This window comes from Chlorocebus sabaeus, chromosome 24 (assembly GCF_047675955.1).
Source record: "Chlorocebus sabaeus isolate Y175 chromosome 24, mChlSab1.0.hap1, whole genome shotgun sequence".
Taxonomy (NCBI): domain Eukaryota; kingdom Metazoa; phylum Chordata; class Mammalia; order Primates; family Cercopithecidae; genus Chlorocebus; species Chlorocebus sabaeus.
Window position 1 is genome coordinate 76,931,438 of NC_132927.1, and position 27,083 is coordinate 76,958,520.

Genomic DNA, 27,083 nt, shown 5'->3' on the forward strand with positions numbered 1-27,083 from the left:
GCATGAGGCCTCTCTCAGGTTGCTCTGCAGACACAGGGGGGAGCCTTTCAGAGACAGGCAGTCCGCAGTGCAGAGCTCAGGCCCAGAGGCCTCCAGCCCTCTGAAGGATTTTCTGTCTGTAGTAGCTGGGGGTGGGGAGGGGGAGCCCCATGTGGGCCTGACATGGAGCCTTGAGAAACAGGTACATGGCATTGCCTCCTCTAAAGCACCCAACCGCTGCCCTGACCATTGACGGCCCCCCAGAAAAAGTGCGGACAGTCTAGGGTGCAGAAGAGCTGGCCCTGCCCCCAGCTCAGAGACCCTCAGAGGGCCCCATGCTGCCAGGCCCTCTCCTTCACGGGAATGATGTCACCACCCAAGGGATGGGCAGCAAGGCCCAAGCAGGGCAGAGCCATCTGAGACAGGCCACAACAACAAGGCCCAGCCCACCAGCCAAGTGCATGACCCCAGAGTGCACTGATTCCCCTGAGCCACCTTCTTAGGTAGGTGCTTTTACTACCCCCATTTACAGATGTGGCACTGAGAGTCAGAAAGCTTCCGAAAGCTGCCCAAGGCCAGGCACAGTGGCTCGTGTCTGTAATCTCAGCACTTTGAGAGGCCGAGGCAGGAGGATCACTTCAGCCCAGGAGTTCGAGACCAGCCTGGGTGACATAGCGACACCCTGTCTCTACCAAAAATACAAAATTAGCCCAGCGTGTTAGTGTCTGTCTGTAGTCCCAGCTATTTGGGAGGCTGAGGTGGGAGGATTGCTTGAGCCCTGGACTGCACTCCAGCCTGGCAGACAGAGCAAGACTGTCAAAAAAACAAAAAAACAAAAAAAAATTTGCCGACGGCCACACAGTCAGTAAGTGATGACAGACCTGGGATTGAAACCTAGGTGTGTCTACTTTCTTAACCACGTATCCCATCAGGGAGGCCCATCAGGGAGGAATGGGAACTCAACTGGACTGTGGGGACAAAGGCACCCTGGCCCCACCTGTAACCCCAACCCCCCAAGTTGACACCATTAGAGCCGCTCAAGATTAGGAGTGACTCCCAGACTCATACCCCAGCTTTCAGTGTCTTGAGTTCTCATCCCCTGAGCCCCTAGCTGCAAAGGGAGAAATCAAAGTGAGGCAGTCATTCACACCTTAGTGAGAAGTAGTCCCTAAGACTTCCTCTAGTAGGATCAAGTTTAGAAGTGGGATAGAGAGCCTTGAAGGACCACACTCAGGGAGGGGTGTGGCCTGCTGGGGTAGTGGGTGGGTTGGAGGAGACAAGAGATGCAGAGCAGGGGGCCTGGGGGAAAGGGACAAAGAAACTCAACAGCCATCCCCAGGACACCTCTTCCTGAGTTGTTGGGCCCAGACCACAGTGCAATCACTTCCCCACCCTCAGTGAGCACCTACTGCATGCCCAGAGAACCTAACCTGGATGCTGTCTAGGACAGGGGCCTGCCCAAAGCAGGTGTACACCAGGGGTTTGCTAAATAAAAGGGGACACCTCAAGCCTGTGTGCCCCCAAACCCGCTCCTCCCCCACAGCTGTCCCCACCTCAGGTGAAGAAAGTCGATCCTTTCTTTCAGTTGCTCACGCCCAATGCTCTGGAGTTGCCTTTGACACCCTCCTTTCCCCCACACCCCCATCACACCCATCAGCAGACCCCGTCGCTCGAGCCTCCAACACATCCAGAACACGGCACCTCTGCCCTCCTCCATGGCCACCAGCCCTTGCTGTTTCCTGCAGGCCACCGGTACACCTGCTGCTCCATCTGCCTGGACCTCCTGGTGCCTTGACCTGGTGGCACCCACTCAGGGCCTTCCCCGAGCCACGCTGTACAGGTCACCCACTCCCCGTGCCCCAACTCACTGCCTTCCTTTCTTTTTGTCTCCACAGCACTTGTCACCGTAATATTTATTTAATTTAAAAAGTTTTCTGTTCCCACCAGCTAGAAGATTCTGCCTGTGCGGTCACTGCAGTGTCCTCAGCGCCTAAGCAGCCTCTGGTGCTCAGTGAATGCGTGTGGAATCCATGATCGTGAACAACGAGAGCAGCAGGGACGGCTCGCGGGGCCCAGGTGGGAGGCCTGGGTGGGAGAGGGTGCCCCCTCGGCAGAAGGCGTGGAGGGGCAGGGCGGGACAGGGCAGGGACCTTCGAGGCCACCTGCTGTCCATCTGTCTGCATCCCTGTGACATCAGCCTGGCATTTCTGCAGAGCGTCTCAGCCTGGACAAGTGTCTGACACGGACAGGACCACAAGCACCAGTCATAGGAGTGAAGGAGAGAGTGCGGCCCAAACACCTGGGTGTCCTTGTGCAAAACCAAAACCAAAAAGGAGCTCAACCTTGACCTCTAACCACAGAGAAACCCAAGTTTAAGTAGATGAAAAGCCAATAGCCTCAATTCGTCAGGCAGGTTCCTTAAACAGGACACAACGCTTTAATCAGAAAGTGAAAACAAAACAAAAAAAAAAACCAAAACATTCAACAAAATTAAAATTAAGAACTTCTGTTCACCGAAGGACTGTGTGAACAGCGAGAGCCGGCGTCCCCCAGGAGGTGTGTCTGCTGCATGTGTAACTGACAATGTGAAGAGCTCCCGCAAACCAATGAGAAAAACACAAAACACCTTGGTAGAAAGTGCACACGGCCTTCGCCGGTGAGGAAACCCAGCGGGCAGCAACCCAGGGCAGTGTAGTCTGCGCTATGCCCACCCCAACAACGCTGGAGGGACGGTGATGGGCAGAAGCGGTTTCGAGAGCGTTTCCCGATCTTCCAGAGCTGACCCTATGCGCACTTTGTGCCTCGGAGGTTCCACTGAGGGTGCACGCCCAGAATCGCAGCCCACATCCCCACACCCGCGCAGGAGTTTTCTAAGTTGGCCCAGGCTGCACACTTCCCAGCAGTCTGCCAGGGAACGAACGGATTGCAGGGAAGCCACCAGGAAGACAATTTACCATGACAACAGCAACTTGTAGCTCCACCTACCACCACAAGGGACCCTCACAAACAGAATAGTTTAGGTGAAAAAAAGCCACCCCGAAAGCACAGGCTGACGGAATCCAGGTATGCGGTCCCAAAGCAGGCCATACACAATCATCTCTGCTGGGGATGCCCTCTCAGGTGGCAGAACCATGAGTACACCAAGGAACCACTGAGCACAATGTCGGCGTCCCCGTGACCGCTCGGGGCTGTCTGTGGGGAAGGGTCTCGGGGGATCTCAGGGGCTGGCCAGGAGCAGGACGGGACTGCCGTTGGGGAAGGGTCTTAGGGGATCTCGGGGGCTGGCCACGTTGAACTCCTTGACACAGTGGTGGTCGCCAGGTGGTCGTTCTAAACTTAACCGCTGAACTGTATGGATATTTGTTAATGTCTCTGCAGGCCTATCACAGTTCATGACTTTGAAAAGTTCTATTTTGGGGGGAAAATGTGGACACCAAACAGAAGTAGCTCTGGGCACCCCGGGAGCCATGAGAGGCGACTGACCCACTTCTCTGTTTCGCAGAGGAGGGAACCGAAGCCAAGCAGAAAAAGGGGCTGCCCAGCAGCACACTGCAGGAGGCAGGCAGGAGGGACCCCGTTTGGAGGGAGAGGAGGGGATTAATTTGAGGGATTAGAGGCGCAGCGGCTCTGAGCACACAGAGAGCCAGCCGGGACTTGGTAATATCTATAAATATTTGAGTGTCACAAGAATAGTTTTTCAAGCAGTTGGAGGCAGGATAGCTGAGCGTGGCTGAGCAAGGGTCAAGGGACAAGAGCCAGGCCATCAAATGGTGTGGCTGCATATCTACCGTGTGCCCCCCTGGCCTGTGGGAGCCCTACTGTGTGCCAGCCTCTGCCAGGCACTGGGGCTGCCAGAACACCAGGGGCCAGACCCAGGCTCTATTCTCTGGGGTGCCCATCTGGGGCCCTGGGGAGGACAGAGGACAGCCCAGGTGTCAGTGGGAGCCCCACTGACCTCCACTCCCCATCCCACATCTGTTTTCCCTAAACACATCTGCTCTGGGCAGCCCCCAGGCCATTGCGCCTCTTGGAGGGCAGCCTGTCTATCCTTGGAAACTCCTACTCATCCTTCATGCCTCAGCTCAAGTGTCCCTGCTTCCTGGAAGGAAGAAGCTCTTCCCAATATTCCAGGCCAGGGTTCATAACCTGGGACCCCAGCGCATTCCAGGCAAACCCTTTCTGTATTCTGTCCACTGGCCTAGGAGGATTTGTTGTGGGCCTCTGTCCCCGGCACTGGGGTCAACCTGGGTCTCTTCACAGAGCCGGTACCCAGAGGGGGCCGGAGTACCCTTGGGAGGGAGGGGCAAGAGTGTCATGAAAACGCCAGGGAAAAGGCGACAGGGAAGACAGAATTTGTCATGTGGACAAGAAGGGGCAGGGCATTCTCTACAGCGGCGACCAGGTGGGCAAAGGCAGGGGCGTGAAGGTGGCTGCTTGTGGGGAACGTGGAAGCAGGGCGACAGCATGAGGGGGCAGCCGGCCGGAGGGGCCAGGGAAGAGAGACCCCTCAATGTACACCTGCCCACCAAAGGGAGCCATTGAGGGCCACAGTGCCACCAGGTGACATGGTCCTTTTGCTCTTCAGCAGATATTTACAGGACTGTCCCGTGAGTCAGTCCCAGCTCCAGGCCCTGGGGGATCTGGGAGAGAAGGGGGCCAGGACCAGCGCTCTCAGAGTTCATTCCAGACCCATAGACCTAGCCTGTGATGTGCAGACCCCATACTCCAGGAGCCGGGAGGCAGGACCGACCATAGGGTCATCCCTCTGGACACCCCCAGGACCCCTTCACTATGACCACTGTGTGGTCTGATGTTCCCCAGAGACCTTCTACCTGGGCCTGCTCTGGGCCAGGTCCCAGGAGAGATGCGTCCACCACAGGGGCTCATGGCACCTAACATCCCTGCAACCTGGTTGTGGTTAGGACACCCACTTTAAAGAGGAGAAAACTGAGGCCCAACCAGGGCCAGGACTTTGCCAGTGACTGGGTCTGTGAGACCCCAAATCCTGTACCCTTCCCTGCAGGAAGCCATGCTGACCAACTTCCCTTCCACTTCCCTGGGCTTTTGGTTCTGAATCCCGGGCACCAAATGCAGGACAGAAACCCACTGGGACAGCCCTGACACTGACCAGGAGGGAAGATTCTGGAAAAGCCCTTCAGGCAACTCTGAGAACACTAATTGGGTGAGAGGGAGAGGAGGGCAAGACCCCTCCCCAGTTCTAGGAGTCCTTGCCCAACCACCACCCCTGGCAACTCCAGAAAGGCCACATGGCCCAGGGCAGCCCAGGAGCCCAGGCCCTGGCCACTGCCTCCAGCCTTTATGGCTTAGCCCAGGGAAGCCTCAGCCCACCTGAGACAGCAACACTGATGCCATCAGCAGCTCAGGCAGCAGCTCCGCCCCCCTGGCACACCTGCCTACCTGTGCACCCAGTTGGGCGGGGTCATGCCTCTGTCCTCAGTGCCTGGCACACAGAAGTGAGTGCCAGAGAGCCTTGGCCGGGCACAGGGAAGGAGGGAAAGAGAAAGAGAACCACCGCGGGGAACCCCCAGGCTGGCCTCAGGACACCCCATGAGTGCTAAGTTTTTCCTCAAGTCTCAGCTGAGTTAAGCAGTGTTCCCTCCCCCATAAGCAGTACAACCCAGGTGGTGAAATGACAGCCGACGTGGGGCGCCAGGGAAGGGCCCAGGCCTGGGCCAGAGCCTGGGTTTGGGCCTGAGGTCATCTGTGTGACCACAGCCAGAGGCTCTTTGAGCCTCACTGCCTACACCTGGACCTTGGCCATGACAAGGTGGGCCTGGCTGGGGTATCAGGTATTTGGGGTCTGAGACTGTACCCCTCCTCCCAGCATAAGACATGTGGGTCCTGTCCCTGTGGGACCCACATTGGGGGCTGCACATCAGCTCCGTGGCCCAGGAGATTGCCCCGCTCTGAGAGTCCACCCTGGGTCTCTGTGTGAGCCCACCTGTCCCCAGGCTCCCACCTGGGTATTTCCACGCCACTTGCCCACACCACTAAGGGTCAGCTGGCAGGGCCCAGGGCCCCTCTCCCCTAGACCTGGGCCCAGCCCGGGCTCTGCTGGGGCTCTGTTCCTTGAGGGGGGGGTGCTCCTCTACCTGGCCTCCTCCCCAGGATGCCCGTTCTGGCCTCGGGAGGGAGTGGCGAGGACAGAGACCCTGTAGGCCAGGGGAGACAGTGCTGAAACCCAGCAGCCGGAGCTGGGCCTGCCGCCCACACAACGCCTCGGCTCAGGCTCCGGAAGGAAAACACCACGGGAGGGGTGTTCCCAAAGTAGGGGTCAGGGTGCCAGGGGAAGTCGTTGAGGAAGTGGCAAATATTCAAACGGACTGATCCTAGGCCTGCCGTGCAGGTGGCCCCGTGAAGTCTACCGAGGCTTAAAGTTTAGCATCGGGAGGGAGGCCGCGGGGGACACTCCCCAGAAGCAGTCGCGGGATTCCCCCAAAATGGCTCCAAGACGCGGCTGCCTGGTCCAGCCGCGAGGACTCCATCCCCCACCCCCGCCCCCAAGAGGCGGACACTTAAAAGCTCAGAGCCAGGCAACTGGCAGTCAGCGGGGTGGGGTGGGGTGGGGGTGGGTGGGGGGAGAGCCAGCGCCGGGGCGGTGCGGAACGGCACGAACGGAGCCCGAAGGGTCCCCGGGGACCAGCGAGAGTCCAGGGCAGGGTGCAGAGACGCACTGAGGACCGCACAGGACCGGGCGGCCCCCGGGTGGGGGGCGACCCGGCCCTCAGTGGCGCTCGCCCCAGCCCCCGCCGCAGCGGCCCGGGCCGGCCGAGGAGCCCCCGCGCGGGGCTCCCCTTTGCCTCGCAGCGCGCACACACGCACCACACACACGCACCTGGCCCACAGCCCCGCCGAGGCCGCCCGCGGGCCCAGTGGGGTGCGCTCGGGTGGCGCCCCCTTCCCCCGCCTTCCCCAGCGCCCTCACCCCCGCCCCGGCCCCCGCGAACCGCGGCACGGGAGACGCTCCACTCACCTGAGTTTCTCCATGTCTGCGGCAGAGGCCTGCGAGAAACCAAACGAGAGGGTCAGCAGGCAGGAGGCGTGCGCTCCGCGGCCACGCCGGGCAGAGCCGGGCGCAGCGGGCACGGCCGGGCAACCCCGCGGGGCCCCGTCCGTGGGAAGCCCGGCCTTGCGTGTCCCCAGCCCCCAGTCCCGGCCGCGGCCCCCGTGACTCAGTGGGCGCGCCGGGCCGCGGCCGAGTAACAGGTGAGCCAGCCCGGGCCGCCGCGCTCCCCGCGCTGAGTTACGCCCCCCGGGGCGAAGAGGGGGCCGGCCCGGGATGGCCCGGCCAGGGGCGATCTCGGCTTCGCCCGGAGTAGGGGGACTCGGCCCGTCCCCGTTAACTCTCCGGCGGCCGCGGCCCCGCTGCTCCCCGCGCCCCGCCCGTTAACCCTTCCTGCCCCGCGCTCCCTCCCGGAGGAAGCCGAGCCCCGGAATCTCAGAATCTCCGAGTCGGAGAATGTTGGGGAATTCGGGGCCGTGCAGGATTGCAGAACCTGACACTCACACAATCCCAGGGTGATGGCATTTGGAGCCTCGACTCCTCAATCAGGGACCCGCTGCCCTCAGATTCTGGGGTTCTGGGCCTGGCTCGCCCCTCCCGGGCCCCAGGGATTAACCCGTGAGCGCCCGGCTCGCCGGCGGGGCTCCCTGCCAGGCTTGCGCAGACCCGCCCGCGCGCGGCTTGGAGACCCTCCCTGCCCAGCCCCGCGCAACCGGGCAGCCCCTCCGCGCGCCGGGCTGGGGGACCCACCGGCCGCCGTTAACCTTGCGGGCGCGGGCGAGCGACGGGGACCGCGAGCGGCCCGGGCGGGATCGCACTTCCTGCGTGGAGCGGGGGGCACGGGGCGGGCTCTCTATTACCCGGGAGAGGCCGCTCCCCGGGGCTTTCCCCGTCTTTCTGTGCCGTGACTGGCACTCAAGGGGGACGGGGGTCCGAGCTCAGGGACCACGCGACAGACCTGGGAAGACTGATGACTGCCCATCCCGGCCCCTCGCGCCAGGCGCCGCCGCCGCGTCCGCCGGGAGCGCGCTCCGCTCGGGTCCGGGCCCCACGCCGCCTCCCCCACCGCCCCGCCGGGCGAGGGCGCAGCCCGGCCGCAGCGCCAAGCTAGAAGGCCTGGCCCGGGGGCCTCGGCCAGGCTCGGCCACCAACTTCCCGGGTGCTCGGGCCCGCCTTCCGGCGCTCTCCCGGCCTCAGTTTCCTCACCTGAAAGCTGGGGGGAAGGGGGAGGCAGCTGGACAAGGCGCTCCACTGCCCTTCAGCACCCGTGGGCTGCGGAGCGGCTGGGGTGGGGGAAGGAGTTTCAGGGGAAGGGATCCCCAAGGCGCCTGGATGGCGGTTCCCCTCCCCAGACGCTCTAAAAGTTATCCAAGACCACGAGCCTGGACCCCTCCATAATCCCTTCTCCTGCAAGACAAGGAGTTTGCCCGGGAAGACTTTGCCGCCGGCCAACGCGACCCCCACACCGCTCTCTTCCCCAAGCCCACCTTTCCGGGTCCCCATGCTAGGTCCCAGCATACAGCAGGCGCTCAATAAACACGGACAGTGCATGCCTGGATCCCACGGCACTGGAGCCTGTCTTTCCCGGCCCTTTCCCCTCCTGGCTGTGAGCTCCCGGGCAGGAGCCCTGTGTTCTCACCAGGACACCCCCAGCACCCAGCAAGCTTGGCCTGCGCTGAGCCAGCGCAGGGTGGGAGGAGCCGTCCGCTCAGAGGGTCAGACCTGAACCAGGATCAAACCAAACCCAAGAAATCCAAGTGTTCCTCCATCCACCAACACCACCCACTCATTCACTCGCTCTGGGCTAAGTTCTCCAGCAGAGAGGGGACAGCAGACAAAGCAAGCTCTGCTCTCCAGGGGCTAATGAGGAAGACCCCCACCCCCTCCTCTGGTCCTGGGAGGCCACCCTCAGCAGAATGGCCACGATAGTCATAACAATAATGTCCACCGCCCCTTACACATCACAGCGCTCCTCACCACAGCTCTACTGCGAAAGCCTCGGACCTCCCATGCAGGAGCAAAGCTCCGAGAGAGAAGAGGCTTGCTGGAGATCCCGCAGGTGAAGGGGCCCAGCTGCACCTGGACCCCACTGCTCAGGAGACTTTCCCACCCAAAGGCTGTCTCTGGTTGCCTCAATCACTCACGGCGAATGACCTGCCAGGGAGTTTGTCTATAATTAATATGAATGCATTAAAATTTAATTTAAAAAATCTAGCATTAATTATTTACATTGAATGTTTCAGCCCTTCTAAAAGGCCTGTATGGGAATTCCCCCCACCCCTAGAAGGGAACTGGGGGGAAAGGCGGGGGAGGTTGCTGAGCTGCCCTGGTTAAGTGGTGGGGGCTGGGCAGGGCAAGAGACAGCCAGGGAACAGGCAGCCCCTGCACTTCGCCTATTCCGGAGCCTGAAGCCTGGCTTTGATGCTACTGCAGCTCAAATCCTCCTCTGACCCATTACCTTCGGGCCAACCACAGCCTTCGGGACAACTACTGCCCTCGCCCTTGAAGGCTGTGTCCTCCACGCGGCCCTCTGTGGGAACTCAGTGGAGTCACTGAGTTCACCACCACACCTGACAGACAGGACTCTGTTCCAGCTCTGTGTCCCTGGACCAGCCCAGCACTTGGCAGGGGCGGGGGGACTAAAAAACGGATTGTGCTTGCCGCTCTCCATGCAGGAGTGATGCAGGCACCTTTGTGGGTGGCTAGGGAGGAGACAGCAGGGAAACTTCCCCAGCCGAGGTGCTGTGCCCTCGGAGACAGTCTCCCATGAGGCGTCTGCACAGGACCAGCACCCCGGGTGCAAGTTTTGATTCAGCCGTTCCTTGACCACAGGACTGGATGATTTTCTGTGAGGCCCTTGCTATGGGTGAGCAAACCGAGGCCAGTGCATGAAGTGGCTTGCTCAAGTTCCCTGAGGTTAGCCGAGGCCTGCCTGATGGGCTGGAGCACGGTGGTGCTGCCTGGGTCTTGGGCCAGTGGGTGGGGGCCATGAGGATGAGTCTGTGGGGTGTCCAGGGTTCCCACTGTGAACTGAGGGGGCAGGATCTCCCTCAGGGAGACTGGGAACACAGGGTGCACACTGGGTGCTCTCGGGGCACAGTCCTCAGGGCACAGTACTTCCCCACCTCTGGGCACTGTCCCATCACACTCATACCCACTGCCTCTTCCTGCAACACACCTCTCCCCAATGTCTGCCTTAAGTCCCTACCTCTTTCTGGTGGTCCAGCCCAGCAGCCACCTTTATTTCCTGACCCCTCACAGGAGCCCTGCCTGTTGGCCACTGGCCCCTGCTCTCTCCTCACTCCCACCTGTGGACATCTGGGTCCTGATGATGTGCCCATCCCTGCATGGGCTGAGCCCTGTGGAGCTCCTGGTTGCCTCCCTCCCACCTCCTACTTCCTTTTCTTACAAGTGTCGGGAGGGCTGCCCAGGTCAGAAACATGCCCGTCCACCCTTTCCTCCGCTGCTCTGTTCCCAGGGTGGCCTTGGGCCCGGTCACAGAAATCTGTTCCACTGAAGTGTCACAGCAGCTTTGCTGGATGGGTCTCATCAGCTGTGCATTTGCAGTTTATAGGCAGGAGCCTGGGGATTTGGGGCCAGGGCCCTCGCCATCCTCCCTGCGGCACCTGGGCACAGAGACTGGCACACAGTAGGACCTCCCCAGACAAGGTTGAGGAGGTGACTCTGTGCCACCTGTCAGGCCTCCATGAGGGGTTTGTCAATACTGACCTGGCCCTGCCTAACCCTCCGACCCCCATGCCCAGCAGCCTCCCCTCGCTAGGCACACACTGGCCACACTGGCTGCCTTGCTGGCCCCAGGCTCACCTGGCCCATCCCTGTCTTAGGGCCTTTGCACTAGTTCCTTGCATCTGGAATGCTCTGCCCTGACTGCACGGCTGGGGCCTGTCTTCCCGTCTAAAGCATCGGTGGCGCCCTGACAGCAGAGTTCCTCCATTCTGCCGCTGCATCTCCCTGTGTCCAGGGCCTGGCGTGGAGGCCCTGTGGTGAGCAGGTGCTGTTGGCCTGAACGAATGCAGTGCGTCTTGATCCCCAGCCAGAGGCACCTGCTCCCAGCCCTGGACAGCATCCTTCCTGGTCTCACGGCAGGGCCCTCGTCATTCTCACACCATCCGCGTCCCTTCCTCAAGCCTGCCTTTGTGCCGGAGGGCATGGAGCCCCTTGGTACCTGGCACAGTATCTTCGCAGAGTTCTGCCCTGGGAAACCCCTTTGTGGATGCGGGTCAGTCCTGCTGTGGCCCCCATAACGGAGCACATAAATCCTCTGCTGGACCCTCTGGCCTCATTGCACGGCTGCCCACTGTCCCCTAAATCTGGCTGATTTCTGACACCATGAAGAGGAGAGTGAGCCCACCTCTGCAGGGGGCCTGCCAGGTGCTGAGGGCCCTGCCAAGGACAGAGGCCTGGGTTCCTGTCCCGGTTCTGCCTCCAACTCAGGCCAGCCCTACCCTCCCTCAGGGCATGGGGCTGGCGTCTCCGACCCCAACCCTGTGCTTGGTCCCCGGAGACTCCTTACACACACGCTGGGCTCCAGCTTCCTGAGTTTCCCTGAATCTTGTTGCCCCTACCCCTCCTTGAGGGGAGGGAATGAGCCTAACATGTGCAGGGCAGAGATGAGGCCTTGGGGGTGGGGCCTCCTCTGCAGCTGTGGGACCTGGGGCAGGGCTCTCAACCTCTCTGATCCTCAGTTACTCATCTAGGAAGGAAAGATGGAAAATCCTTCACTGGGAGCGACAAGGTGGCTGTGTGTAAGGGACCATCCTGGGGACAGGGCTGGGAAAGGGGTGTGGCTGTTCTGAAGAGTCAGCCTTCTAACTGATCACTTGGGGTGGACAGCTTTCTAAGATGTTTTACATGGTACCCTGGCTTGTGACATTCATTTGGCAACATTTACTGTGGGCAGAGCCCTGTTCTGGGGGATTCAGCACTGGTCAAACGATGAAATTCTCCGCCGTCACTGTGCTGATATTCTCATGCAGAGAGGCAGACCTCAAGAGAGGAATCAGTAACCCATCCCTCCCACCCTGTGTGTTCGATGGGGATATGTGTACAGACAAGGAGGGGAGGCAGGGTGGGGCAGGGAAGAGGTGCAGTGATGAACACGGAGGTCCAGATGAAGTGAGCTGAGCCCAGGAGCAGATGAATCCCAGGGGATCGCTGGAGGAGGGGTGGGTGAGTCCTGGGGCAGCAGGACGGGGTGGGGGGGGCGGGGGATGGAGGTGGTGGGGCGGGGAGCTTCCGGAGGAGGGGCAGGTGAGTCCTGGGGCAGCAGGACGGGGTGAGGGGGCGGGGGATGGAGGTGGTGGGGCGGGGAGCTTCCGGAGGAGGGGCGGGTGAGTCCTGGGGCAGCAGGACGGGGTAGGGGGGGCGGGGGATGGAGGTGGTGGGGCGGGGAGCTTCCGGAGGAGGGGTGGGTGAGTCCTGGGGCAGCAGGACGGGGTAGGGGGGGCGGGGGATGGAGGTGGTGGGGCGGGGAGCTTCCGGAGGAGGGGTGGGTGAGTCCTGGGGCAGCAGGATGGGGTAGGGGGGGCGGGGGATGGAGGTGGTGGGGCGGGGAGCTTCCGGAGGAGGGGTGGGTGAGTCCTGGGGCAGCAGGATGGGGTAGGGGGGGCGGGGGATGGAGGTGGTGGGGCGGGGAGCTTCCGGAGGAGGGGTGGGTGAGTCCTGGGGCAGCAGGATGGGGTGGGGGGGGCGGGGGATGGAGGTGGTGGGGCGGGGAGCTTCCGGAGGAGGGGCGGGTGAGTTCCCAGGGAACCACCAGAAGAGGGGCGGGTGAGTCCTGGGAGGTCGCTGGAGGAGCAGCCCTGGGGCTGCGTCTGGTGAGTTTGGGAAGCATCCCCATCACCAGTGGGAAGGAGTGGTTGGGGTGCGGGGCCTTGTGTGCCCTCATCAGGACCTTGGCTTCTGCCATGAGATGGATGCGAGTCCCTGGAGGGATGAACGGAGGCGTCTCCTTCACACTGCTGTGTGGAGATGGGCAAATGCAGGACCCCAGGGCATCCAGCCAGGCCCACGGGGCCTGGGGTGGAGGTGGGAGGGATTCTTGGATTCCCAGGCAGTCTAGAAGCAGACACAAAGAAAGAGAACCCCTAAGGTGACAGAAGCATTGTGACCTGAACAGCTGGAGACAGGCGGGGGAACATGGAGGATTCAGGTCTGGTGGTGCCCCTTGGCCATCCCAGGGGAGACACCAAGGGCTGGGAAATGGGCTTGGAGTTCAGGGGAGGCTCCAGGAGACATGAACCTAAAAGTAGTCAGATCAGAGTGACACTGGGGAGGCCACCGGGGCAGCCACGGTGGAAGGGGACAGGGGCTGGGATGGAGCCTGGGACTCTGCCACGTCGGGGGTCAGGAGGCAAGCAGGACTAACCAAGGAGACTGGGAAGGGGCAGGTGGGAGATGGGAGGAGAGTCTGCAGTAAGGGTGGGGGTGGTCCTTCGGGGGCTGTCTCAAGGAGGAGAGCGGGATCATCGGTGTCACGGGCTGACCCACAGGTAGGATAAGGACGGAGAGCTGCCTGGGCCTTGTGAACCCCAGGCATCCCCAAGCTGCAGCAGCAAATGAGCCGCGGGCTTTCCTGGCCTTATCCGATCAATGGGAGAGGGAAGAGCGCTTGCCTAGGGTTATCCAGCAAGTTGAGGATCTGAACCCAGACCCTGGCTTGAGGCTGTCCCCACATGGGGCCAAGAATGTCCTTCCCCTGGGGAATCCCCGCACCTGGCCTCAGCTGCAGAGGTGACCCTGTCGCACCTGAGGTCTGGCTCTGTGTGACTTCATACAGGGCCTCCCTTTACCCAGCTGTGCCCTGGTGCCGCCGGGCTAGGCTGGTGACAGCGAACTGGCCTCCCAGAGCTAAATCTGGCCCACCGGCATGTTGTATTTGGCCTGCACAAGGCTTTTTTTTTTTTTTTTTTTTTTAAACGTTCGAGCCAACATTTAAAAATTGGGAGTTTACATTTTAAAATCCGTATTTTTGGCTTCTACTGAAAATTTTGGAAGATCTGGCAACGTCGGCCCACATTCCCACATGGCAACAGTCAGCGGGGCTGGGAAGCAGCTGCCCCCTCTCCAGGCACCTTGGGGGTCCCCCATTCAAGAGAGGCGCCATCCACATCTGAGCTTTCCCTATCATCGGGAGGCTGAGGCCAGGCGGGCAGAGTGGCTTATTCAGGGTCACTCAGCCGGAAAGCCTCTCAGACAGGATCCAACTGCAGCCTTGGGGACTGGCATTGGGGGTGTTGTCACGACCCCACCCAGGGCTGTGCCCCTGGCCCTGTGCTTCCTGCTCCTTCTTGACTTTTGTTCTCAGATAAACATTGGATTGAGTCATTCACACTAGTATAAACAAGGCTTAGTCCCAAGTCTGTGATAACCGGAGGTCCCAGAGACCTTCTACAGTAGCCTCTTGTTTGTTGACCAATGAAGAGGAGGACCAGAGACTCACCCACGGCCACTCAGCGAGGCAGGACAGCACAGGACAGGAATGAAACCCAGGGCTCTCCTGGGGCAGCAGCTTCCTCCAAGAACTGGTTCATGATGGAGCCCCAGGCATGGTCTCTTAAGAAAGGGTCTGCAGGTTGGTGACTGGAAGCCAGGGATCTGCCTTGCTTCCCCAGAGCTACCCACTCCAGAAAGCATTCTGGGGACACAGGCTTGTCCAGGCCAGGAAGGTACAAGGCACACAGTGGGTACTCAAATCAACAGACAAGCCCCTGTGAAGGGCTGGCATCACTATCTTTATCACCACTATCATCCCGGCGGCTGAATCCCTACCTTGTGCCAGGGTCCTGCCTCAGTTATCTCTAATGTCCCCATGGAGACACTGGGGGGAGTGTGACTTCAGCCAGGGCACAGCCCAACCAGGACTCTGCTGGACTCAGCTTTCAGGGCCTCAGTGCCTGCTTTATGGAACGAGCCTGACCCTAGGATCACTTTCACAGGTTTGCTGTATTTGATTTGAGGCTGGAGCTGGGGGGTTCAGAGTTGGCGCCCATCATGAGATACGATCCTGGGGGACTGGTGGGAGAAGGTGGGGTGTAGCAGGAGTTAGGCCTGGAGACCGGGGCCTCCGAGGCCAGGTATGGTCCAGCCCCTCCTGCTGACGCTGATGCCACCTCTCACTTCAAGGAGTCAAGCTGGGCTCCTGGGTGGGGCCACCCTGGCCAGGCCCCAGGGTGCAGCCTCACCCCCTGAACATACTGTTGGACCCCAACAGGCCCTGAGGCCCCGAGAGATATGTGCAAGAAGCCCTGGGATGGAATCCTCCAGGGCCCAGGCGGCACCAGGACTCCCCTGGGGCTCAGCAGTCCCCAGAGGGCGGTCTGCATGGTAAGCGGAGCCAAGAGCAGCAGAGAAGCGGGGCTCCCAGCTCACCACCCCCTGGAGGAGCAGACGGGGACACAATGCTTATTAGGTGCCTGTGACCATGACTGACTTTTCACTGCTGGGGAAACTGAGGCACAATGAGGCTGGGTGACCTGTCCAGAGTCACACAGAAGGCCACTGGCCCTCGAGATGCGCTTCCACCCAGAGCTGCCTGGCCCCAGCTGGCCACGCAGACCTACAGGGAAAGGGCTGGCAGGGCTTCGAACCACCAGAACTTCCCACCCACCGGCCTGTCCCTGGCCATCCCTGGACAGAGCAGGTGACCTGAGGGCCAGCAGCACACAGGTGGCAGAGGTGCAGAGGTGGAGGGCAAAGTGCCTGGGCCAAACCCGGCTCCTCCACCTCCCTCTTCCTCTGTGCACTGGGGACATAATGATGACGCTGACCTCCTGGAGTCGCACCCAAGCTGGGGGTCAGAAGCTGAGAACACTAGTCAACGCTCCGCGAGTATCAGTCACCGCACTCACCCGGGGTTTGTCCCCAGAACAGACCCCCTCCCAGCAGAAAAGCCTTCCTCGGAGGCTACAGGTTGATATCCCACAAACCCAGCCCACCGCCTCCGCCTCCATCCCGTGTTGGGAGAAGGTGGAACTGGGGCACGAGCAACATCCAGGCAGCCCAGGGGTCCTCCCTGGCCCACGGGACACAGATGGTGCAGGGCATGGAAGGGCAGCACCAAGGTGGGGGTGCCAGTCCCTGAGTGAGGTCCCACCTGCCCAATGCTCTGCACAGCTCTGTCCCCAGGACAGCTAAGGAAATCTCACCACATCTTTTGTCTGTCTGTCTGAGGTCAGAGTGCATGTGTGGACAGGGTACGACGAAAGAGCTCTACAGCCCAAGCCAGGACTCCCTGTGTCACCTGGGGCAAGTGGCAGCCCCTCACAACCTCAGTTTCCAACTCCATGTAATGGGGGCAGCTATGAAAGCTCACCTCCCTGCCTGACAAGCCTGTGGGACAGCCTGCCTCGTGTGGGGTTGTCTCAGGCTCAAAACTGGAAAAGGATCATCACAGGAAAGCCCGAGGTAAACCACCAAGGCTTTGCCACAGTGGGGAGGGGATTATGATAATTGTTATCATTACTGTTCACGCATGTGCATTCCATACAGAAATAGTCTGCCTGCCCCAAAGTCAGAAATTTCACCTTAGAGATTCATTCCTTTGGCAATTAAGGCCTTTCCTATTACAGATATTATAAAAGGGGTGTGGGGAGGGAACTTGGAGCAGGTCAGTCAGGACCTCTGGGGAAACGGCACATGAGGAGGGAAGAGACCTCTGGGGTTGAGACTCACCTGACCTGGAGGCCTCCAAGGGGAGGCAGCTCGGCCTCCGCGCTTGCCACTGCCCAAGCAAGGCCCACTAGTTCCCACGGCCTGGCCTGGCCCCACTCTGCTTGCAGCCTCAGCGGCCGCCTCCGAAGAAAGCTGGGAGCTCAGGGCCGGGTCCTTCTCCCCTGGGGCTGCAGCTCCTGCAAGGGCCTCCTGGGCCAGGCCTTGGCCTCGATCCACTGCGGAGGGCTCTGGGCTGCGGCCTCTGGGCACCCTGAAGGCCTCCAGGGTCCCAGGGTCCAGAACCCGCACAGTGACCTCATCCAGGAACCTGGAGAAGGGCAGTCTGGCCTCCCGCCGGCGGCCCAGGCGTGCGAGGGAGCCTGTGACAGCCCGGCTGCCTGTGTTCAGGGACTCTGGGGAGGACGGCCGGACTGGCGACACCCGGGCCATCTCCTGGCTGGGCCGAGCTGCCCAGCTGGGGCAAGATGATTTGCCCTCAGGATTCCGACCTTGGCTGGGGCTTGGCATGTGGCTTCGAAGGTCCTGTCTGTGGGCTTCCTTGATGGGGGCTGCTGCCCTGGGCTCCAGGAGGGAGCTGTAGCTGCCCTGCTTGGGACAGGCAGGGTTAGAGCCCCGTACCTGGGAGCTGGCCCCTGAGAACATCCTCCTGAGTCAGTCCAAGGTCTGGGCTCCCCAAGAGCGCCATGCCCCACTCCTCTCCTCCCATGGGGCTGGGATCCCTGTGCCCTCTTGGGGGCTGTGCCTCCCGTCCTCACAGACCAGGGCAACCAGCCAGATGCCCGCCTGCCCATTGATCCAGTGGCAGGGCCTCACGGCCTCCCACCCCCAAATCGATTCTCACTAAATGGAAGCTGAGCTTCAGGGCTTAGAAAGTGCTAGAGAGGAGAAGGTCATGTCCTGGGCTCTGCCTGGGGAGGTAGCCCGCTCTGAGTGAGCTCCTGTGGTACACAGGACTGTGGACTGGGCCTCCCCCTCTCCTACTCTGACATCTCCTCTGCCAGGTGCAGTCCAGGGTGCAGGGGCACAGAGGACAGGCAGTGGACAGATGGCCACGATGGTCACCATGACAGCGTGAGCACTGGGCCTGAAGCAGGGCAAACTGGAATTGCAGCAAACCAGCAAATGGGAGGGGTCGGCAGAGGCCGCGGGCAGCCCACTGTCCTCCCATGCATCCTTATTACAGAGCCTTCATTCTCTTTTGAGATACAGGGTAGTTAGCTAAAAGACCACCTGTCCTGGGCTCCTATGCAGCCAGGCCAGGAGGTCGCCAATGAACTATAAACAGAAGTTGGGTGTGACTGCTGGCAGAGCTCTGCGAAAAAGATCAGACAGACAGCCTGTGTCCTTTTCCCATTCCCCATCCTCCTGCTGCTTCTCTAGAACATGGAAGTGATGGCTGGAGCTGTGGCAGCCATTCTGCGCCATGAGACAAACTGGTGGCAGAGCCATGTATGGAAGATGGAGGAGCAGAAAGACAAAAGGAATCTGGATCTCCCATGACCACTGAATCATCACACCAGCCCTGCATCACCTGCCTCTGGTACTTTTTTTCTTTTTTTTTTTTTTGAGACGGAGTTTCACTCTTGTTGCTCAGGCTGGAGTACAATGGCTTGATCTCAGCTCACTGCAACTTCTGCCTCCCAGATTCAAGCAATTCTCCTGCCTCAGCCTCCAAAGTAGCTGAGACTACAGGTCCCTGCTACCACGCCTGGCTAATTTTTGTATTTTTAGTAGAGACAGAGTTTCACCATGTTGGTCAGGCTAGTCTCGAACTCCTGACCTCAGGTGATCTGCCTGCCTTGGCCTCCCGAAGTGCTGGGATTACAGGCATCAGCCACGGTGCCTGGCCTTCCTCTGGTAGTTCTTTAACTTGAAAGAAAAATAACCCCTTGTGTTTAAGCCATGGTCATTTCATCTCTGTTGGTGGCAGCTGTGTGCAGTTCTCCAGTGATATACAGGGTTAGGGCGAGAAAAAGCGGTTTCGCTAACACTAGGAGCAAGAGCCTTTGGTACATGGAGGCCTGGGGTGTAGTTAGGTGGGAGTGGGGTAGGGGAGATACACTTAGAGAAGGGCTAGAGCCAGACCTGGACCCTCCATCCTTTGTGTGAAGGGAGACACACCTGCCCGCTGCACCCCACGCAGAGATCCTTCCTAGGATGCGGCTTTGGGGTGCTAGAGTGAAGGAAGGCTCTCCAGGGGTGGCAGCCCAGGCCCTTGGCCTGGCACGCATTGCCACCATCCCTGGCCTGGCTTCTGGTGTTGCTTGGAGCGAGGCTGAGGCCCTGCGCGGCATGCTCATAGCGGTACACCCGGGCCCTGTCTGGATGCCTCCATCGGGTGCTGGGGGCCCCTGCTTTTCTGAGTTCAGCTGGATGCCCAAGGTACCCCTGACTGAGTCTGCAAAACTCAGTGCATGGCCTCACCATGGCCTCAGTCACCCAAGACAGGAACAGGGGCTGCTTCGACTCTTTCCTCCCCCTCTTCCCTGTACCCATCCCTGGCCGCCAGGCCCTGGAGATTGAGCCTTTCTCAGGCCTGGCCACCTCCCTGCATCCTCACCATCACTTTGCTGGTACCAGACACCACCACGTCTCACTTGGACACCTGCGAGCATCCCTTCCTGCGGCTCCTGAGTCAATGCGGATCCAGCCCGGTCCATCCCACAAACACGGCCAGGACGACCTTTTAAAATCACAGACCAGGCCGGGCACAGTGGCTCACGCCTAGAATCCTAGCACTTTGGGAGGCTGAGGCAGGCAGATCACCTGACGTCAGGAGTTCGAGACTAGCCTAACCAACATGGTGAAATCCCATCTCTACTAAAAATACAAAAATTAGCTGGATGTGGTGGTGCCCACCTGTGGTCCTAGCTATTTGGGAGGCAAAAGCAGAAGAATCACTTGAACCCGGGAGGCGGAGGTTGCAGTGAGCTGAGATCACACCACTGCACTCCAGCCTGGGTGACAGGGCAAGACTCCATCTAAAAAATAGATACAGAAATAAATAAACAATAAATAAAATCACAGGCCAGGTGACTAGACATCACACCTTCATACACACTGCAAGGCCCTGACAATTGCTGGTGTCTTCTCTCTCTCTGCTACCCTCCCGCCCTGCGCTCCCCACTACCAAGGAACGTCTCTCAGGTTCCTGAATGTGCTAAGCTCTACCTGACCTCAGGGACTTTGCACTTGCTTTCCCTCTGCCAGAAACACTCCCACTCTCTCCCTTCCCTCCTTCCTGTCATCTAATTCCCAGCTGACCTTCAGGGTCCCAGTTTCACAGCCTGTCCCCCTCTGTTGCTCAGATTAGATCAAGCACCCCTGCGGCAGTCCCTTATAGCCCTGGCCCCGAACTGTAATTAATGTGTTTGCAATTATTTATTATCTGTGTGTGTGTCCCCCCAAAGAATGGAAGTTCCACTGTATCCCCGCTCTTTGCATAGGGCCTGGCACATAGTAGGTGCTCAATACGTAGTTCTTGAATGACTGACTGAATGAATGGCATAGCAGGTTCAGGCTGTCAGTTCACAAACATCCCCAGCTTGGTGTGGGCCTACTCTGACCGGAAACAGGATGAGAATATAGGGGAGGGATCTCAGGTTCTTGGGAGGCCACAGTGTCCTCCTCCCACCCCGTGGTGCCCAACAGTCGCCCCTCTACACCTGAACAGCCCTTCCCCAGCAGCAGTCGTTCAGCCCCTGCCCTATCACCAGTGGAAAAGAGACTTCAAGGCTGGCAGATCCAAGTTCAAATCCCTTCTCCAACACTCCAACAGGCCCACAGGCAAGTCACATCCCCCTCCTCAACTGTCAGGTGGGCATGGGACAGTACTCAGCCCATGGCAGTGCTGGGAAGTGGCGTGAGCAAGGGACTTCAGGGCTCATTAGCACTGGGGCTCTGATGTGTCCATTTCACTAGCATGCATGGTTTCAGGAGTGTTCTGGGGGCCCTGGCCAACCAGTCCTCTGAGCTGCTTCCAGAGTTTCAGGCTGCATCAGGCAAGTTTCCGTTGTCATAACAACCTGCTGGCTCTCAGGCGCCTGGGCCCGAGGCTCTGAGGATGCTGCCGGCTGCCATGGGCTCAAGGCCTGGGCCAGCTCACCTACCACCATCCTGGATGACCTCTCCTGGAGCGGCTTCCAGCTCCTGGCACCGTAGCCCCTGCCTCTTGACTCATCTGATTCAGTCCTGCTTCCCAAGCCCCTCCGACGTGCCAAGCTCCGTGCTGGGCATGCGTCATCACCCCAAATCCCCACCTGCCCCTGTGCAGCACGATGGCCAAAGGCTCTATTTTCTGCTAAAAGGAGCAGAGTCTCAGAAAGGTGCAGTGACCTGTCAGAGGTCACATGGCTTGGGCATGGCAGGCCCAGGACGGAACCCCAAAGGTCAGGCACTCACACCCGCTTCCTCTCCAGATGCCCAAGCCCCTCTCCTGCTGCCTGGCACACGCTGCCCCCGTGGTCGGATAGCTGGCTCCTGCGAGCTCCGAGAGAAGGGGCATGAGGCTGCCCACTGCCTGCTGGGACTGGGGCAGGAAGACCAGGCCACAGGATGTTGGGGGGACCCTGCCGTGTGGGCAGGCATGCTGGGCTTCTGCTAACAGTGCCAAACGTCACCTTGCTTCATTGTTACAGCAGGCCTGCAAGCTAGGAACAGCTACCCCGCTTCATGGAGGAGGAAACTGGGCTCTGAGGGGCCTCAGGTAAACCCCCATGGCGCGGGCGTGCGCCAGGGGCTGTAGCATAGGCCAGCAGGGGTGTGGTCACTTTCACTAACCTTCCCCTTGTCCCAGCACAGAAGTTTCTTTTTTTTTTTTTCTTTCTTTCTTTCTTTTTTTTTTTTTTTTTTTTTGAGACGAGTCTTGCTCTGCTGCCAGGCTAGAGTGCCGCGGTGCGATCTCGGCTCACTGCAAACTCTGACTTCCTGGTTTAAGCGATTCTCCTGCCTCAGCCTCCCAAGTAGGTGGGATTACAGACATGCGCCACCACGCCCAGCTAATTTTTGTGTTTTTAGTAGAGACGGGGTTTCTTCATGTTGGCCAGGATGGTCTTGATCTCCTGACGTTGTGATCCGCCCACCTCAGCCTCCCAAAGTGCTGGGATTACAGGCGTGAGCCACTGCGCCTGGTCGGAAGTTTCTATTATTATCCCCCTTTTGCAGCTGAGGACACTGAGGCTCTGGGAATCTGCACACTTGTGCTCCTAATCACTTGCCCTGCTGTCCCTGGATTTCCTACGCTGGCCTGAGAATCCCCAACGGCAGCCATGGTCTTGATGTCTCCAAGTCCCCAGCACCCAAGCACAGGCTGTACCATCGGCACATGAATTCTGCCCCAGCTCTCCTTCCTCAGATAGGACACGTACACAGCTGTCCAGGCCTTCCAGGGAGATCCCTGGGCAAGGGCGCCCCTGCAGGAACCCCGGCTGCCCGCTGACCTTTAGAAGAGGCCTCACTGCTGCTTCCTCATTGCCTGAGTGTGTCTTCCAGGGCAACGTGGGCCTGGAAAGGCTGAATGGCTGTTAGTTTGGGTTGGCTTTTCTCCCACCAAATACTCAAGGTGGGGTCAAGTCTCCGTGTCTGATCAGCCCCCTCCTGACCCTGCGCCTGCCTAGAATATGTCTCTGAAGCAGAGGGACATGGGGGTCTGTGAGCAAAACACTGGCATCAGGGAAATCAAGGCACGAGTGACCTGAAGCTCCACCCATTCAACCAACCATCCTCCACCATCCACCCGTGACCGCTCACCCACTTACAGGTGCCATCCACGCACCAACACATCCCTCTATGTCTGTGTCCATCACCCGCTGACAGGCACTCATCTGTCCACTGGTCCTCTCACTCCCATCTCCATCCATCCGCCTGCCCACCCCTCCATGTGTCTGTCTATTCCTCTGTTACTTGTGTCTCGTATCCATGCATCTATCCATTGCTTTGTATCCATTTGTGCACTGAGTTGCCTTCTCAGGCCTCTATCCACATATCCATCAATATACTCTCATCACCTATCCATGCGCTCTTCCAGTGTCCATTCATTCCTCTATCTATCATTCGTGGACATGTATTCAAGTATTCATCCACCCATCCCAGCATCCAGGCACCACCTGTATCCATTTATGTATCCATCCCTTCATCCATCCATCCAAAGATCCTCCCATCCATTCATCTACCAATCTTGCCTTGTGTATCAGAAGTCTCCCTCTCTCCACCCATGTATCATCCACTGATATTTTGTTCTATCAATCCAGTCCTGTATCCATATCAACTTTTCCATCTGTCCACCCATCCATCCCTATCTTGCTACTTACATCCATCAACCTCTCCTCCCATCCATCTATCCCTCTAGCTTTCTTTTTTTCTTTCTTTTTTTTTTTGAGATGGAGTCTCACTCTGTTGCCCAGGGGCTGGAGTGCAATGGCATGATCTCGGCTCACTGCAACCTCACCTCTGCCTCCTTGGTTCAAGCAATTCTCCTGTCTCGGTCTCCCAGATGGCTGGAACTACAGGTGCACACCACCACACACAGCTAATTTTTTTGTATTTTTAGTAGAGATGGGGTTTCACCATATTGGTCAGGCTGGTCTTGAACTCCTGACCTCAGGTGGTCCACTCACCTCAGCCTCCCAAAGTGCTGGCATTACAGGCGTGAGCCGCTGCACCCGGCCTATCCCTCTAGCTTTCTACCCATCCGTCCGCTGCTCTATCCTGCTAGTGCTTCCCTTCCATACAGCATCATCCACCTATGCGTCCCCTTCATTATGTCTGTGTTGCTTCTCCACCTCGTACACCTCTTAATCCCAGGATGCACCCGCTGCGGGATGACTGGGTTTCCATGTCTGGCTTCCCCAGGCAAAGCCCAGGCCTGACTCATCTCCATCCCTGACTTGGGTTCAGGGATTGCCGATTGAACCAACAATTACAATTCCCCCACTTGGCTCAGAGCTGGGCCGTGGCTGATCCCCACCCCAGGCAGACCCCAGAGGTTGTTGTACTGTCCTACAGACTCATGGCCTGCTGAGGCAAGGGCCACTTTTGAATTCCCTTCCTAGCTAGAGGGGAGAGAAGAGCCCCAGCATCTCCTGACCCCTGCCACACTGGCCAGGGTCCATCTCCCAGCAGACTGTGGACTCATGGAGGGCAAGGTCTGTGTCCGACTCACCTAAGTGACCCCAGTGAGCAGGGAAGAGCAGGCGCTTAGGGACAGCATGTTAGGTGAGTGTAGAATTCATCCACTTATTCATCATTCATTCACTCCTATAATGATTAAAGCAATAGAGACACCTCTGGCCAGCTTCTCCCACCACAGGCCACAATCTGGTGCTGCTCTTAGGACACAGTAGTCACTCCCCTGACTGTAATGGGTGTTAAGATTCTGATACGGAGCCCTAGAGAGGAGACAGTGAGTCAGCGGCAGAGGAAGAACCAGCACCCAGGGCTGCAGACCTCCGTCCAGGCCTCTCCACTAAGGCTAGTGACCAGCTCTGCGGCAGGAGGGGGAGCCAGGAGAGAACCCTGTGGGGTGATTCTAGACCAACATGGCAAGTCCTAGGGTCACCTTCCGATCTGTCCCAGGGATCCTTACCTCCCTTAGGGGGAGCAGCCACACCTCCCCACCACCATGGCCTCCACACTCCAGCAGGGCACAGCCTCTCTAAGTCCTGAGACTTGAACACTCTACACTCTCCCCATCACTTTCAGGCCTTGGGCCAGGCTCTGGTAACACCCCTTCATCTGTTCAGCAACTACTCAGCCCTTGGGCCCCACATTCTCTGACCCTGGGTAATGATTTGTGGACTATGTTCAATAGTCATGGGCTCATGGGCTGCAGTCAGTCCCTCCCATCCCTCCCTTCCATCCATCCCTCCCATCCATCCATCCATCCATCCATCCCTCCCTCCCTCCCATCCATCCCTCCCTCCCTCCCATCCATCCCTCCCTCTCATCCATCCATCCATCCATCCATCCATCCATCCATCTATCCATCCATCCATCCCTCCCATCCATCCATCCATCCATCCCTCTCTCCCATCCATCCATCCATCCCTCCCTCCCTCCCTCCCTCTCATCCAACCATTCATCCCTCCCATCCATCCATCCATCCATCCATCCATCCATCCATCCATCCGGCCATCCATCCATCCATCCATCTATCCATCCATCCACTCTTCAACATCAGGAGTGCCTGCAGGAGTAGGGAAGCTCCTTCAAAGTGTTGCCGTGGAGATGATGCGTGGAAATGCTGATCCAGGGCCCAGCACATAGCAGGCGTTCCATAAATGGCAGCTATGTGGGCCAGACCCTGTGCCCTAGTCTTGGGAGAGTGGATGGAAGATCATCCAGATTGCTTAGGGCTCATTTTCTCTCCCCAGCCCTGGGCTCTGACAGGTGTCCCCCCACTCCACTCCAGCCCATGGAAAACTCATCCTCCAAGCTGAGGTCCTAGGCAGCCCTCCTCCCCACTCAGCTCCCAGGTGCGAACAGTTCCAGGTTTTGACGACAAACGGAACGCGGAGCGTAGGAATCTATAAATATGAGACAAAAGCTGGGGAGGGCCCTGGGCAGCAGCGCAGCCGCCCATCGCCCCGAGCCCGCGTTCCGAGCCCAGGCAGAGCCGCATCTGCCACGGTGCTTGCTTTTCCAAGCCGCCCTGATTATAGTGAGAGTTGGGAAAATTAAGGGTTTGCAGGATGCTGCTGGGGCCCTTGTTGCCGTCTCCCCGCCCTTCGTGTCACAGATGCCAGGCAGAGCCACCCCCAACGGCCACTTGCCTCGGTTGGCAAGACCAAGCCCAGCCTGGCAGGGCTGCACACCACAGTTTGTTAGGGGCTTTTGCCCACAGTCCTCGTGGGAGCCTGGCCCTGGGAGTGGTGGGGGTCGCTGCTGCTCTTGACAGGCAGAGGAACTGGGGCCCAGAGAAGGAAAAGGACCTGTCCATGGCCTCCAGAGAGCCAGAGCACTGGGGCCTCCGACGGAGCGTGGCCGTGGAGACCTCGCCCCACCCATACCCCCAGGACTGGACCCCCAATCTGCACTGGCCCGACCTTGGCCATGCGGACTCTGCACGTGCAATGCTCCCTACCCATCCGGCCCGCTCCCGGGTGCCCACTCTGCTCCCATTCTGCCTGCTCAGGAGACTCCAGCGTGTCGCCCACGCTGTTCCTGCCCTGAGGAAACCACATTGGGGATGGGGTGGGGCACAGATGAGGAAGGAAACACCTCTAAACCAAGCAGGAAGCGGAAACGCTGGGGCAGAAATTCCCATCCAACGTGCTGGGGCTCAGGGAGGGTGAGCGCGCCGGCTGAGCCGCTCTGGGCGAGGCCCTGGCCTCCCTGAGCCTCAGTTTCCTCGCCTGTAAAGGGGCAGGAGGATAGTACCTGCCGCGAGGCACTGAATGGGATGGTGGTGTCCGAGGCTCGTGCGCGCCCACGCGCTGCAAACGCTCAATGAGGCGGCCCCGGGTCCAGCCTCCTTCCGGCTCCCGGGCCTTTCTCCGGCCTCCCGAGCAGGGGCTGGCCCTGCCCCCTGACGCAGGCGGGTCCAGGCCTGCCCGCACCCTCGCCACCCGCCTGGGACAGCGGCGCGTCCCCAGTCCTCCAGCCGCGCCCTGGGTACCCAGCTCCTCCCTTCCTCCCGCCGCAGGGGCGCGCGTGTCAGGGCGCAAGGACCCAGCGATCGGACCCGGGCGCTCGCGGCGGCGCGCGGAGGCCGGGCATCCCCGCCCCACCCGAGAGTGCCCAGTTCCCAGGAGACCCGGCCCGGCTCCTCCCGGGCCAATGAAGCCGCCACGGCGGGGGCGCCGCGCGGAGGGGAGCAGGGCGGGGGGCCGGCCACCTCCCGCGCCGAGCAGGGACCGCCCCAGGCGTGGGTGGCGCCCGCCCCGCCTCCGCGCCCGCGCCCGCGCCCTGCCCTCCCGGCTCGCAGGTACTCACCGCCCGGCGCAGCCGGCCCGGCCGGCGACCGCCTGTCCACATGGCCCCGGGGCAGCCGCGCCGCTCACCGCCGCCGCCGCGCTCGGGTCCCGCCGCCGCCGCCGCCGCCGCCGCCCCCTCCCCTCCGAGGCCGAGCGCGCCGGGAGCCGGCGCGGCCGGGGCTCCCCCACCCCGCCCGGCTTCCCGCAGGGAGCGCCCGCCCCCCGCCCCCAGCCCGGCTCCCCGCCAGCCCCGGCCCCGCGCAGCCGCGGCTGAGCCCGCACTTCCCCCCCGCAGCGCTCGGCCGGGGCGCACGTGGTGGGCGCAGGGCCGGGCAGGGGCGCGGGGGTGCGGCGTGCGCGGGGGGCGGGCGAGGAATAGCGGAGGGGCAGGGAATGAATGAACCCGCGTGTGCATGAATGGCAGAGTGCATGAATGAATGAGTGCGGTAGAGCCTGCGGGAGGAATGAATAAATGA

The 27,083-nt window shown here is 60.0% G+C and overlaps 1 protein-coding gene and 1 long non-coding RNA gene across 10 annotated transcripts in view; one reads left to right on the forward strand and one right to left on the reverse strand.

Moving 5' to 3' along the window:
* The window catches only part of BEGAIN (brain enriched guanylate kinase associated), a 50,417-nt gene extending 23,597 nt beyond the window's left edge, over positions 1–26,820 (reverse strand). For 2 of the 9 annotated variants that reach the window (XM_007987856.3, XM_007987852.3), the window contains exons 1-2: positions 26,627–26,820; positions 6,974–7,002 (exon numbers count right to left, since the gene is read on the reverse strand). In XM_007987856.3, the coding sequence (XP_007986047.1) occupies positions 6,974–7,002; positions 26,627–26,668 (71 nt within the window). In that variant the 5' untranslated portion in view covers positions 26,669–26,820. The other 7 variants (XM_007987857.3, XM_007987853.3, XM_007987859.3 and 4 more) reach the window with 6 other exon arrangements.
* Positions 12,793–18,847, forward strand: LOC140710139 (uncharacterized). Its single transcript, XR_012091050.1, has 3 exons — positions 12,793–12,840; positions 16,201–16,429; positions 18,077–18,847. It is a non-coding gene; the product is annotated as an uncharacterized lncRNA (long non-coding RNA).
* Positions 26,821–27,083: the final 263 nt, after the last annotated feature.